Source organism: Corvus hawaiiensis, chromosome 23 (genome assembly GCF_020740725.1).
Source record: "Corvus hawaiiensis isolate bCorHaw1 chromosome 23, bCorHaw1.pri.cur, whole genome shotgun sequence".
Classification (NCBI taxonomy): domain Eukaryota; kingdom Metazoa; phylum Chordata; class Aves; order Passeriformes; family Corvidae; genus Corvus; species Corvus hawaiiensis.
In genome coordinates this window covers 7163484-7176635 of record NC_063235.1, presented here as the reverse complement: position 1 = coordinate 7176635, position 13152 = coordinate 7163484, and the positions used below count along the sequence as shown (strand labels likewise).

Here is a 13152-nt window from a genome sequence, read left to right as displayed (position 1 = left end):
TGTGCCGGAGCCTGGAGTTCCTCCCTGGGATGTTGCCCCTCTGTTCCTCCTCCCCAAGCCATGGCCGCCTGGCTTAACTTAGGAAAAGAATAAAGATTAATCAAATATGTTCAGGTTTTTTAGCGGGAAGAGGTGTGTTGGGTGCTGCCTTCCCCTGTTTTTGGAACAAGCCATCCTGATAATAACAGGGCTTTTCCCAGCCTGGGACTGGGGGGAAAGGTCTGTGCAGGGACACCGGGTCCCCGCTGCCAGCACTGCCACCTGCCCTCCCCAGTCCTTCCCCTGCCCTCCCTCCTCCGAGCCCCACGGCTGCCCCTTGCCTTGCCAAAGCCTTCTCACCCCGGTGGAAGCCCCCCTCTCCCTGCCACCCACCATCATTCCCGGGTTTCGGGGAGGAGGGCCGAGCTGTGCATGTCCTCCTCCTCTCGGAAGTAGGCGGGCTTTCCCTGAGAGCTGGGGGACTGCTGTGCTTTCGCTGGGCAGTTGGCGACCATGTGGCTGATGCTCTGGCAGAAGTGGCACTTCTTGGGCTGCGGCGGGAGCTTGCACTCCTTGGCGTGGTGGTCCAGCCCACCGCAGTTGTAGCACCTGTGTGAGGGGAGGAGAAATGAAATGAGGTGGGAGGATGCTGTGGCCATGCCTGGGAGCTATCTGGCTTCATAGACAGAGCTGGGCTCAGCTTTTGGGGTGGGTGGTGGCCCCGGGGTTGGTCCCTGCAGAGCCCCAGCTCCAGCATGGCCAGCTGGGGCTCAGTGGTGCTGCTGGTACCCAGGAGATGGCAGCAAACCCCTGCACTGAAGCCACACACTGGGGACAAAGTCGGGATGTTGGGGGTTCCTGCCCCTCTGGCTCCATCAGTGCCCTGGCTCCTGTGTCTCCAGACCCCGCTCCCGGGGTTACACTGCCACAGGAACGGGCAAAGGAACAACTCACATCCCCAGCTGTCATCGTGTGGGGACAGCCCCCAGCGTGGCTTCTCACAGGGCTGTGCCTTCCAGCACCTGTCCCATGGGTGCCACCTTCACATGGCAGCAGTGCGGGCAGAGGGAGCTGCCTCCTGTCCATTTTAAATCCTGCACCCATGTAGGATGGCCACAACCCTTTTCTTTTTCCTTTTCCTTCACAATTCCTTTCTGATTAATCTAAAAACCTGTTCATGAGAACAGCTGAGTGGGGTGGACAGCATCCACTGGGAAAACTGGGATGAAGCATCCCCAGGCAGACGGGATGGAGAGGATGGGAGAGGAGAGGGGGGATGAAGGGCTGGCCAGAAACTTGCCCCGGGGCTCCCATCTCACCGTGGGAGACGCTGTCAGGACGTCTGGCTATTTCCTTCCCACAAGGAAGGGTTTCTCTTGGAGAAAATTACCCCAGCCCAGCACGGCTCCCCGAGCGAGGGGAGCGGCCGCCCGGGGTGTCCCTGACCTCTGCCCCTTCCCTGCTGCTTCCCTGCCCTTTCCCCACCGAGCTGCATCTGCCACTCATTAACCGCCGCAGGAAGCTGCTTTCCCAGAGGAAGGGTCACTGCCCATCCCACCGGACCCGTGCCCATCCCCGGGGTGCCCGGGCAGCTCCTGGTGCCCACAGGGCTCAGCCCCTGCCCCGGAGCAGCCCTGGCTCGGCCCTTACCGGTCTCCTTTCGATCTGCGCTTCTGGAGGCTCTTCCCTTTGGGCCTCCTCTCACTACCGATGCAGAAGACGCCCCCGGGGCCGGTCACCCGGATGGACTCCAAACCTTTGGATGATTTCTTGAAGGTGAACTCAACAGCTTCGCCCTCCTTCAGGCTGCGGAAACCCTCCATGTGGAGTTTGCTCTGGGGGGGGCACAGGGAGAGGATGGGGGTTAGCACAGAGCTGGGATGTTCTCCAGGCACACCACAAACCCCTCCCGTGGCACAAGAGCTGCCCATGTCCCCTCTGCCTGTCCCTTGTTTTTGCTTTTTTTTTTAAATACAAAAGGATCTCGAGGCTTTGCACAATCACATGAACCCAGCTCGTGGCAGGACCTGCAGAAGGCCAGGAGGTTGGAAGCCGGCCCCCTCACTGCAGCTCACCTCAGTTCAAGCCCTTTAACTGCCTGCAATAATTAATTAAGCAGCCATTTGGCACAGGATTATCACTGCTGGGAGCTTCTCCCATTCCTTCCAGGAACACCACATCAGTTATCACCACTCGATCAAACTAGGGGAGCCAAGAACAATCCAGGCTGGGGAGTGGGGTTGTGAGATGACAGGAAAACCCACTCCACTTTCAGGGGCTCTGTCTGTTTTAGCAGAACAAATCCCTGGGGAGCAGAGCTGGGTGATGCAGCGGGCAGTTCTTAACCCCCTGTGCCGTGAGCATCCCTGCCTGCTCTGCCCGAGGGCGGCTGCATCCCGGGCAGCAGTTCCAGCTCGGCTTTGCCGCAGCTCTGCTAGCGGAGCCAAAACGAGCACGAGCAACGAGTTCAGGGGAATTTGCTGGCAGAGGGAGGAGCAGCTCCAGCCGGCTGGGGATTCCCAACGCCTGCGCGGCTGCAGCAGGACCCTGCATTTATGAATGGAGCATCTCCCCCATTCATGGCCCGGAGAGTTCCCGTCACGTGGGCCGTGTTCTCCCATTCTTCCCGCACCGAGCCTCCGTGTGAACGCTGTACAGGACAGGCAGGCACGGTCTGCTCCCATCTTCACCCCAAACCTCACCAGGACCTGCGAGGAAACACCCCGTGTAAAAGCAGAGAGGGGAGAAATGGAGTTGTTGGGTTATAGGAGTGAATTTTTCTTGGCAGGGTCTTGCAGGGCATCCATGTGTCCGTGGGCACGTGAGAGAAGTGGCAACACAGCAGAGCTCAAGGAACAACTCTTGAGACCCTTTTTCTGCTGCTTTTCCCCTCCCTTTCTGTGTCTGGGGGTCCAGCTCAGGGTGGGACAGACCCCATGTGCTGGGCCAAGTCACCCCCATGCACTGGATCCCCTTCCCTGCTGGATGGGATCCAGAGTGGGCCACATGGGAACCTCCTTGCTCTTTGACCTGCTCCTGCTGCCTAAAGGGAGAGTCAGACCCTTAGCTCTGAGGTCCCAAATGACAACACGGACGTGACAGAGTCTCACAGCCACCTCTGCCCACCCAGGGCAGTCCCAGCACCACCTTCCCCTGGCAAACCCCCACCATGACCAAACACTGCTCCCCAACACCGACCCAGCTCGCCCTGTGCTGAGCATCCCCCACGCAGGAGCTCTGTGCCCAAAGCACCAGCACATCCCAGAGGTGCCTCAACACCTCGGCTCAGCCACCCACCCTGCCCCATCCCCAGTCTTTGGGGTGATTTGGGCAATGGGAGCTACCACGGATGAGGAATTTACCCCACTCCCACAGCAGCCACAGGGTTTAGGGGGTAAGGAGGGGCTGAGCATCACTCCGTGGCACAGGGGATGAAGCCAACCACCTCCCGTGGCTCCTCTCAGGACGTTTACAGCCCCAGCTGGCCCAGCTGTGTTTACACTGAGGGGATGAAAACTCCCAGGCGCTCAGCCCGGAGCTTCGGGATGAAGCTGAGCCGTGCCAGGGGGGACCCCAACGCACGGGCTGGGCCCCCCCAGCCCGGCCACACCTTGGGCACCGCCACCCGACTGCCAGAGTCCAGCTCTGACCACCCGTCACCTCCACCTCGAGGAAGAGGAGGGATGGGGCAGAAGCTGCCACAACATGACGGGGAAGCGATTTATTTTCCAGGAGCGGGTGAGGATGACAAGCACCCCCCCAGCCCCCTCCGCCAAAAGGCCAAAGGAAACGCCCTCTCCCCAGGGAAGGGGGGGGGACAGAGGCTGGGGCGCCCCAGCTCTCCCCCCCCCCCACCGCAGCCTTTTGATGTGAGCTGCAGAGTGGCTGGTGGTCCCTGCGCATCCCCCTGCCCCCTTCCCAAAACACACACATTGCTGGCATTCCTCTGTTATCAGATAGGTAATCAAACTGCAGCCCATTGAATTAGCTGCATACCTCCTGCATCTGAAAGGAAGGGGCCCAGAGCCCCTGTCCCACACCACACACAAAGCCGGAGCCTTCCCAGGCCTCCACACACCCACACCCCCCCCCCCCCCCAAAAAATAAAGAGAGGAAGGGGGGGATTGGAGCGAGCCGGGGATGCTGGGGATGAGGGGGAGCGCAGGGGAGGGCCAGGGCCGGGAGCCACCGGCCAGCGAGAACAAAGGGCCGGCGGCGGCCTCGCTCCCGCTGCCCAAATTCCAGGAGTTCCAGGCCCCGGCGGGGGGAGGAAGGGTGGCCGGCATGGCCGCGGGCCCTCTGACCCCCTCCAGCCCCTCCACACATCAGCCCTGTGCCCAGCTCGCCCGCTGTGGGAGAACTGCGGCTCGCCCGCTGGGTGCTGGGGTTTGGGCTCTGGGTCCCTTGGGGGACCCGAGGGGTCAGTCTTGGGGGAGATGGTTTTGGGATGGGGGGTGTGGGGTGGCCCTGGGCTCGGGGTCACAAAGCATCGCCATCCCAAAAGAAGCGTAGCCTAACGCGGGGATTTCCTTGTGCCCAGAGCGAACCGGGCGGGACAGGGGACAGAGCAGCGCTTCACCCAGCGGCCCCCCCGGGCATCACGGCGGGCACCTCTCCGCTCCTCCGCCCTCCCTTCCCCTCCCATCCCGCATCCCCGGTTATTTACGGCAGACAAAGACGCAGCACATGAGCGCTGCCCACCCCCCCGGCACTGGGTGTCCCCCCGGCACACGGGTGCCTTCATCTCTCCTCTTCCTCACACCCAGCAAATCCCTCATCACACATCCCACATTTGGACCCGTGTCCCGTCCCGAAGGGATGGCACCGTGGGGCGCCCCAAACCCCACCGCTGCCCCCCAAACTGCCGGGCTCCGGCTCGCCCCCACCCCGCCGGGCTCCCGAGGGGCTCGGCCGGCCCCGGGGTCACCATTGTCCCCGCGGCCTCCCCAGCGCGACACAAGGGGACGTTTATTCCCAGCCAGCTCCGGCCACTCAATCAAACCATCTTTGTGTCCAGCGGGGCCTGGGGCGGAGCGGCCGCTGCACCTCGGCTCTCCAGCGCCCTTTAAACTGAAATCCTTGGAAAACAAGCCGGGCTGGGGTGCTGGGATAAGGGCGGCTGCAGGAGCACCGGTGGCAGTGCCAAGCTGTGCCAGGGGTACGTCTGAGCCCTGCCTCAGCCCCGGGGGGTTGGTGCAGAGATAAGGAGGGCGATGCCTGTGGAGCCCTCGGGGAGAGCACAGGGGATTTAACAAAACATTACCAAGGCTTTCCACTGGCTCCCTCACCGTCATCTGCGGCAACATCCCTAAGGACCTCTCCCGATTTCAACTAAAATCAAAATAAAGATATTTTCCTGCCAAAGTGATGTTTGCTCTTAGTTTTCCACCACAAGTCAGTAAAATTAAACTCTAGATACCAATTCCGAGGGGAAAAAAAAAAAAAAGCCTCTACCCCAGTTTAATCCATCAGTTTCCTGTCCTAAATCCTTTTAGCTCCTTTGGTTGTATTTTTCCCCACCAAAACCCTCCTGCACTTCCCAGGGGCAGCTAATTGGGATCAGTGGCTGCGTATTAATTTTGTGCCCCCGTCTTAAAGCAGGAACAGGGCCGGGAGCAGCCGCGCGTCTTCCGACGGTGATTTCAGCTCCATTCCGCTTATTCTTACGAGTAAGGGAATAAGGGAAAAGGAGACGCCGGAGCTGGAGCTGGGGGCGGCAGGGGCAGGGGCTCGCCAAGGCAGTGGCTCCATCCCAGCCCTGCCCTGCTCCTTCCGCACTCCATCCCGGGAGCAATCCCATTCATTTGGGCCATATTATCTAGGAGACCATTCCAGGGTGTTTTCTCTCCCTGGGGCAGGGAGGGGGAGCTGGGGGAAGGGATGTGCCTGCGGCCATCAGTTAATCTTTAGACAGAGACAGGAGGCTTTTTTTGTGTGTGTGTGAGCGTCTTGAGGGAGTTTCAGGGGTGGAATAAAGCCACTCTCTTTCACTATTTCCCATCAGGACGCGGCGCACAAGCGGCGCAATACAATTTCATTCCAGCGGTTATTTAAAAAAACCCACAAAACAAACAAAAGCAAAGAAATTGCTGCTACCCCTCTCCCCCCTAAAAAATCAGAGATTCCAACGAGCATTTCTACCCCAGGGGATCCCTGTGGGAGTTCCCTGCTCGTTGCAGGGAGGTTGGACAAAATGACCTTTAAAGGTCCCTTCCAACCCGAACTGATCTGTGATTCCATGATCTCTTCCCCAGGGATGTGCAGCTCTGGTGCTCCCGGTCCCGCAGCCGCCCACGCCGGGCTCCCGGGATGCCCACCCGGCGCTGGGGGTGGCCCTGGTCCTGCACAGCGAACACGGGAGCGCTGCACACGGGGAAGCAGGAAAAGTGCGATATTACCCTGTCCCTCCAGGAGCATCACGGGTCCAACCCACTGACCCAAACAGCTGCTCCGAGCCGGATCCCCCGTCCCCTCGCTGCCCCCCAGCTCTGCACAACCCAAACCCCCTGCTCGGACCCTGCCCCACACCCCAGCACAGGGCGAAGGCAGCAGGGAAAGGCTGGATCCTGCTCCCTGACAGAGAAACTCCCTTGTGCCTCTCCCTCCTGCGCCGTCAGGGATGGAGCTGCCTCCAAACACGATTTTTTTAAAGCACCTCACGTCACGCTCACGTGGATGATTATTTTTATTATCCTGGCCGCATGCACGGGGTGGCACAGGCACAGGTGGGTGACAGCCCAGGTCGGCTCAGCCAAAGCCCGTGTCCAAACGGCCACTTCCATCCCGTTCATCCCATCCCCTGCCCGCCCGAGCCGGGATGGAGCTGCTCCGCCAGCCCCGACCCCCGCCAGGCTCCCGGGGACGGCCGCACCCAGGGCATCACAGGGGACAGAAGCCCCTCCCGTGCTGGGATGTGCCCAGCAAGTCCCACACCATCGCAGCCCCAGCAGGTCTAACCACGGGCACGGCTTTAAGTCCCCGCAAGGACACGCAGGACCAAGTCACCAAAGCACCAGTGACCAACCACTGAGGCCGCAGCAACCACAGGGTACCCGCGGTGCCCAGCAGAATTTCTTGCTAAAATCATGCAAAGGAAGAAAAAAACAACTGCATTTATCGGGGATTTAGACCTGCTGGCTTGGAGAAACGCTTGGAAAGGCAGAGCCAAGCTGTGAAGAGCAAGGATTTCCAGGCACTGGACATCCTCTTCCCCTCTGTTCTCAGCCAGGCCCCAACCCCAAATCCCAGCCCCTGCTGGTCTACGCTGTTCCTCCAGCTCCAACCAGTGGCACCGAGCCTTGATTTTCTCCTTTTCTCCTTTCCCTCTTTCCATGTTGCCTTCCCAGGCAGCTCCACACTCCTGTAAGTGATGCTCAGAGCCCGGGAGCCACATCCCAAGGGACCACTGCAGCTTTGGGGTCTTCACCATCACCAGCCCAATTTCTGCCACCTCGGGATCCCTGGTTCCTCAGGGGTGCTGCTCAGCCCTTCGCCTCCCCGGGACGATCTGCTCTGCTCCTCTCTGCTTCATCCCTCCTGTCTCCTCACAGCCCCCAAATGAATCCATCTCCAGTGTCCAGGGGAGGCATTTGAACCCAAATGCCTCATTTTTAGCTCACAATGCAAGGGAAAGGCAGCCCCAAGGAGCCCTGTTAGTCTCCTGTCCTGCCGAGATTTTAATCTCTTTGTGATCAGATAAAGGCAGAGGGAGATGGAGACGCGCTCCCTGCAGAGAGGGGCCATTCAGACCTGGTTCCTGTAATAAAGTGATTTAATAGATCTAAAGAGGCCAATTCCCTTCTTTCTCCCACAATTACTTCCTGTGGGTCATCATTCACATATGTAAATGAAGATGGGAAGGAGCGGGTTTTGAGGGGCTCTGGAGTGTTAAGCCCCAAAGGCTGATTTGGGGCGCTGGGTGCTGGGCAGGGCACCCCGAGCCCTGAGCTTTGCCCCCCCGGCTTTGGTGGCTTTTGCCCTCGCAGCCCTGACTCCCTCCCCGGGGAGCGGAGCCGACACGAGCTTTTGGGAAGCACCCGGATGCCGGGAGGGGACAGCAGTGGGACAAGGACCCGATTCCCTGCAAGCCACCCAAAAGCAGCGAGGCCGCGGTGGGAGCTTGAGTTGGTCTCTCTCCAAGCAGAGGCCACTGCCGGGATGCTCCGCAGCGGGAGAGACACCGGGAGCACGTCCGGCTGTTTCTGCAGGAGAGCAGAGACTTTGTGCCACCAGCGAGCGGAGCAGGAGGCAAAAGCCGACCCGGAGGAGAAGGATTCTCCATCAGCCCAAAGATTCTGGTGGTGCAAAGCCCTTTGCTGCAGCAGGGGAACCCCCCACATCCCCGCGGCCCCTCTGCTACCCAAAATAAGCCGCTTTTCCCCAGAGTTCCCTGTATTTCCCAAACGCCACCATCCCTGGGATCCCACGGGATCCCACGGCTCCCCCGACCTTAGGAACTGGGGGGGCACCGGGAGGCTGTGGGTCTCTCCGAGCAGTGGGATGCTCCGACAGAGTCCAGCTAATTCTCTTTTCCTGCAGGAATGTAAGAGCAATCAGGAAACCAGACCGTCTGGGGGCAATAAACCCCCAGGAGAAGGGCGGGAGGTTCTCCCCAGGAGCACTGGGTCCCGCTGTGCTACATTGAGATGCAAAGGCCCATTTGCTCTCTGGAGAGCACCAGGATCTGTTTTCCCCGGCTGATTTGGAGCCCTTGACTCCAAAACCGGCTGTGTCCTGGCCTGGGATAGCAGCTCCTACCAAGGCACTTTGCCCACGCCACAGCCAAGGGAGAAGGGATGTGCATCTCCCCTGGCCATCATTCGCTTGCCGGGTTGCCAGACCTGCCTGGAGCATCCACTCGTGGGCAGGGAGTGAGCGACCCCCGGGAGCCGCCACTCCAGGAGCTCCTCACACCCCAGGGGCTCAGTCCTGCACCCCCAGCCCACAGGATGGACCCAGTTTGGGGGGATTCGGGCCCATGAAGAGCAGCAGCCACTGAAGGCAGCTGGTCCAGGACTCCCCAGAGCCAGCACCACGATGCTGCTCTCAATCGTGCACGCAAAATCCCGCCGTGTTTGCTCCGAAAACACCCGTGCTCCCTTGGCTCTTGGTCCCTCTGCTCCCCACCCCCACGGCAGCCGCTGTCCCGAGGTGAGGGACACCACACAGCCCCCTGTCCACACGAGCCGGCGCTGAGCCCCACATCCCCTCCCAGCGCTGGCCCCGCTTCGGGCACCATCTCCAAACCCCTTCCCCCAGCCCCCCGGGGGGGTCTCCCGGCAGATCCTCCCCCGAGATCCGGGGCGTTCAAGCCACCTCAGCCCCTAATCCACGGCTTCCCTCGGTGCAGGGTCCCCGACACGCGTGGGGCTTCCCCGCTCAGCAAGGTCAAATCCGGACACGGGACTGTCACTATCACACAGGATCCGTAGGGACACAAATCCGACGCCTTTGTGCCACCCGCGACTGGGACAAGGGGCGCGGGCAGAGATGCCCAGTCCCGGGATGAGCTCCAACGGGAGAACTCCCAGTCCCGCATCCCTGGCAGGCTCAGGGCTCCCGGGAGCGGCTCCCGGGGTAAAGCCGCCCCTTCCCCGCGTCCCTCGGCGCGGTCAGCGGCGTCCCCGCTGCGGCGCATCCCGCCCGGCCACCTGCTCCCCTGGACCGGCCCCGAGGGGCTCCTCAGGGAACAACGACGGGAAAATGAAATCGCTCGGGATCAGCTTACAGGGCCGGTCCCCGGAGAGGAGCCCCGGCTGCGGCGGTGCCCGCCCTTCCACCCGCCCCGGAACCCCGGCCGGGCGCCGGGCTGGGCCGGGGGAAGAAGCCACGGCCGCGCCTGGAGGCGGCGGAGGGGTCCCCATCCCACCCCGCATCCTCCGGAGGGTGCACCCCCGTCCCCTCCCCGGCACCCCACGCGGGGTCCGGCCCCGTACCTGGTGCACGAAGACATCGACGGGGGAGTCCAGGGTCGCGCCGCCCTTGGCGGTCATGGAGAGGAAGCCGAAGCCCATGCGGACATTGAACCACTTACAGATGCCGGAGCCGTGCAGGGGCTGGGACTCGTTCTCGGCCTTGGGCGAGTCTCCGGCCGGCTCCTCGCCCGGCTTCGCACCTGGCGAGAGACCCACGGAGCCGCTGAGCCGCGGGGCTGGGGGAGCCGCGGGTCCCCCCCGGCCCAGCCGCCCCGCACCCAGCCGGGCAGCCCGCAGCAGGAACCGCAAATCCTGCTGGGGTGCCCAGGCTGGAAAATGCCAAAAAAAATCCCCAACCCCCCCAAAAAACCGACCGAGAGGTGAGCTCTGCCTCCACGTGTGCATGGGGATCACCCCAGGAAACGAAGGGGGCTCCTGCCAGCACGACCCAGGCAGTGCGTGGAGTGGGAGCCCTAAATCCGTTTCTCCATCAAAAACGTTAAAAACGAAAAAAAAATTTAAAAGATCCCAGACACACACACAAAAAGACCGAACAAGCAACAGCAACAAAAAAAGCCAAACTGTTTTTCTAAAATCAAAATATTAAAATAAAAATAATAATTAAAAAAAGGGGTGGGAAAACGCCCCCAAAATACCAACCCGAAACCCCCCTGCCCCCAGCAAGCCATGCTGGAGAAACTCTCCCCTGCCGTCAGCATCCCCCCTAGCACCGTCCCCCCCCCGCTCCCAAACACCCCCAGCAGCCGCCACCGGCCCCAAACTTCTGGGGTCATCCTGGGGCTGGAGGGGGGGATGAAAAAAAATGATAAATCCCCCCCTGCGAGCCCCCCAGCGCTGCGCGGGGCAGAGGGGCCCGGCGGGCCCGGCCGCGCTGCCGGGGCGCAGCGGGACTGGGTGGGCCGGGGTCGGGGGGGTCCCTGCGCCCCCCAGCCGGGCTCTGCCGTCGTTATTAATAATCGCGGAGCCGAGGCGGGCTGCGACAATAATATAACTTAACCTGCAAACTGCTGGTTGGAAACAGACCCCATCCCGACACTCGCTTGCAAATTCCGAGTTGTGGCTGTTACCGCCTCCTCCCTCCTCCTCCTCGGCCAGCTTTGAGGGTATCAGGCCAGCCAAAAAAAAAGGGAAAAAAAAAAAAAAAAAAAAAAAGGAGGAAAAAAAAAAAAACCAACAAAAAACCCAGCTTAGACCCCGCCGGGAGAGAGCCGGGAGAGGTTTGACTCCATCTTCACTCCAACAATAGGGGTGGGAGGGAGCGGGAGGGTTTTTTCAAAGGCTCCCAAATTCTCGCAGACAATAGCAGCCCCCGCCCCCCCCCCCCAGGACCCACCCGCGGGGCCGGGGGGCGCCGGGCCCTGCTCCGCCATCCCGTCCCCACGTGATACTAATTAACCCCCCCGGTAATAGCGACACATTCCGGGAGGGATTTGCAGAGGAGGGGGGCTGTAGGGCACTTAGGGGCGAGGCCACCTGTCAAGGGAAGAGGTGACACCCGGGGAGGGGGGGCTGGAGGTGGGACCCCCGAACATCGGGGGGAGTTTCCACGTCGCTTCTCCGCGCCCCCTCCCCACGAGTGGAGCCACCTGCGAGCCGCGACCCGGTGGGACGGGGGAACCGGCACCGGCCTGGCTGCGGCACCGAAGAGGGGGCGGCTTTCCGGGACACCGGGGTCTTCCTGCGCCCCCAGCCCCATCCCGTGTCCCGCGAGTGGGGCGCGCACCCCGGGACGGTGCGACCCCCGGGACGCGCAACTCCCGTGGCCGCGCTTCCCCCCGTCCCGGCGGCACCGGCGGCGGGGAGCGGTGCCGGGGCGGTGTCGGGGGCCCGTCGCCCCCCGGGCCGGGCGGGGACAAAGGGCGAGTGACCAGCGGCTCCATTTCCGGCGGCGGACAATGCCCCGGCCGCGGGGGCACAGCGCCGCCCGCCGCCCCTCCCGGGCTGTGCCCGGGGGTCCCCCCGCGCCGCCCCCGAACCGGGGCGAGCCGGCGGTGCCCCCGAACCGGGGCGAGCCGGGGCTGGGGGATGGAGCCTGCGCCCACCGCGGCCGCCCCACGCGGGGCGAGTCCCGCGTGGTGGCACCGAGCGGAGCCTCGGGAGGGCCCTGCGCGGTCACCGGGCACGGCGGGGACCGCGGTGTCGCCCGCGGGGGGACCCCGGGCCGGGCCGGTGCCGGCGGTGAAATCCCGCGTGGGGAATCCCCGCGCGAGGGCTCCGCCGCCCCGGGGCCGCTGCCGCTGGCCGTGGTGCTGAACCCGCGGCCCTGTCCAGGGTCCTGGCGGGGCCCTTCCTCCTCCTGCTCCTGCTCTTCCTCCTCCTCCCTCTGCCCCACACCCGCGGGCTCCTCGTTGCCCCTTCCCCACAGAGCCGAGCAGCCCCGCTGGACTCCCACTGAGGGACGGCAAGGGAGGGGGAGGAAGAGGTCGAGAATGGTTTTTCTCTGCGATGACACCCCACGGTGAGCTGCCGGGAGCTCCCCAGCCCGCCGGGACCCTGTCAGCTCTCGCGGTGCAGGTGAATCCGCGTCCCACGGGACACAGGTGGAGTGGGAGGTGCCACGAATCACCCACACATGGTGTCACAAGGTGTCACCTCACCTTCACGCCGGTCCTAACGGGTATGAACTGGGCTGGGGAGGAAACTCAGCTGGTCTCTCGTCGGTCCTGAGTCGATTCCCCAAAGCCAAGGAGCAGCACCTCATCTGCAGCAGAAGGAGGAAAGGGTCTGGCCAGGGTTTCCTGTGGGATCCCCACTCCCATCCCCGACCAGGCGCTGGCAGCCGCAGAACTCCCAGTTCAGGACAGGGCTGGTGGAGGGGACGGGGCTGGTGGCCTTCTTGGCAAGAAGGAAACCACAGTGCGTGTCCATGTTCACGCTCCCGCTCTCTCTGCTGGCACTCACAGCCGGCTGGGGTGGGGATCCCGGATCACCCGGTGGCTGTGGGAGCAGGGATGCGTCTGGCCCCCTCTCCTGGCTGCAAGGGTTGCATATTTATCCTCGTTTTCCTCTCGGTTGTAGGATAACTGGGGTGAGAGGGGAGAAAATAACCCCAGACCTATGGGAGCCCCCTCCGTATGGCTCCAGCCCTCTCAGCTCATCCCTGCTTCCATCCCATCTCTTTCCCAGTTTTCCCCATTTCAGTCGGGATTAGGGGAGGGCGCAGCCTGCATGTTCTGCTCCCATGCAGAGGTGTGAGGGCATGAGGGAAGGACGTGGTGAGGAATGAGCCCTTGCTTTC

At 62.5% G+C, this 13152-nt stretch overlaps 1 protein-coding gene across 1 annotated transcript; it reads right to left on the bottom strand.

Moving 5' to 3' along the window:
* Nucleotides 1-346: 346 nt before the first annotated feature.
* On the bottom strand, nt 347-11794 carry LIN28A (lin-28 homolog A). The gene is made up of 4 exons (XM_048326753.1): nt 11638-11794; nt 9915-10222; nt 1630-1814; nt 347-588 (listed from the first exon to the last, which is right to left on the bottom strand). The coding sequence occupies exons 1-4, from the start codon at nt 11792-11794 to the stop codon at nt 375-377; spliced, it is 864 nt and encodes a 287-aa protein (XP_048182710.1). The 3' UTR covers nt 347-374.
* Between the last annotated feature and the right edge of the window lie 1358 nt (nt 11795-13152).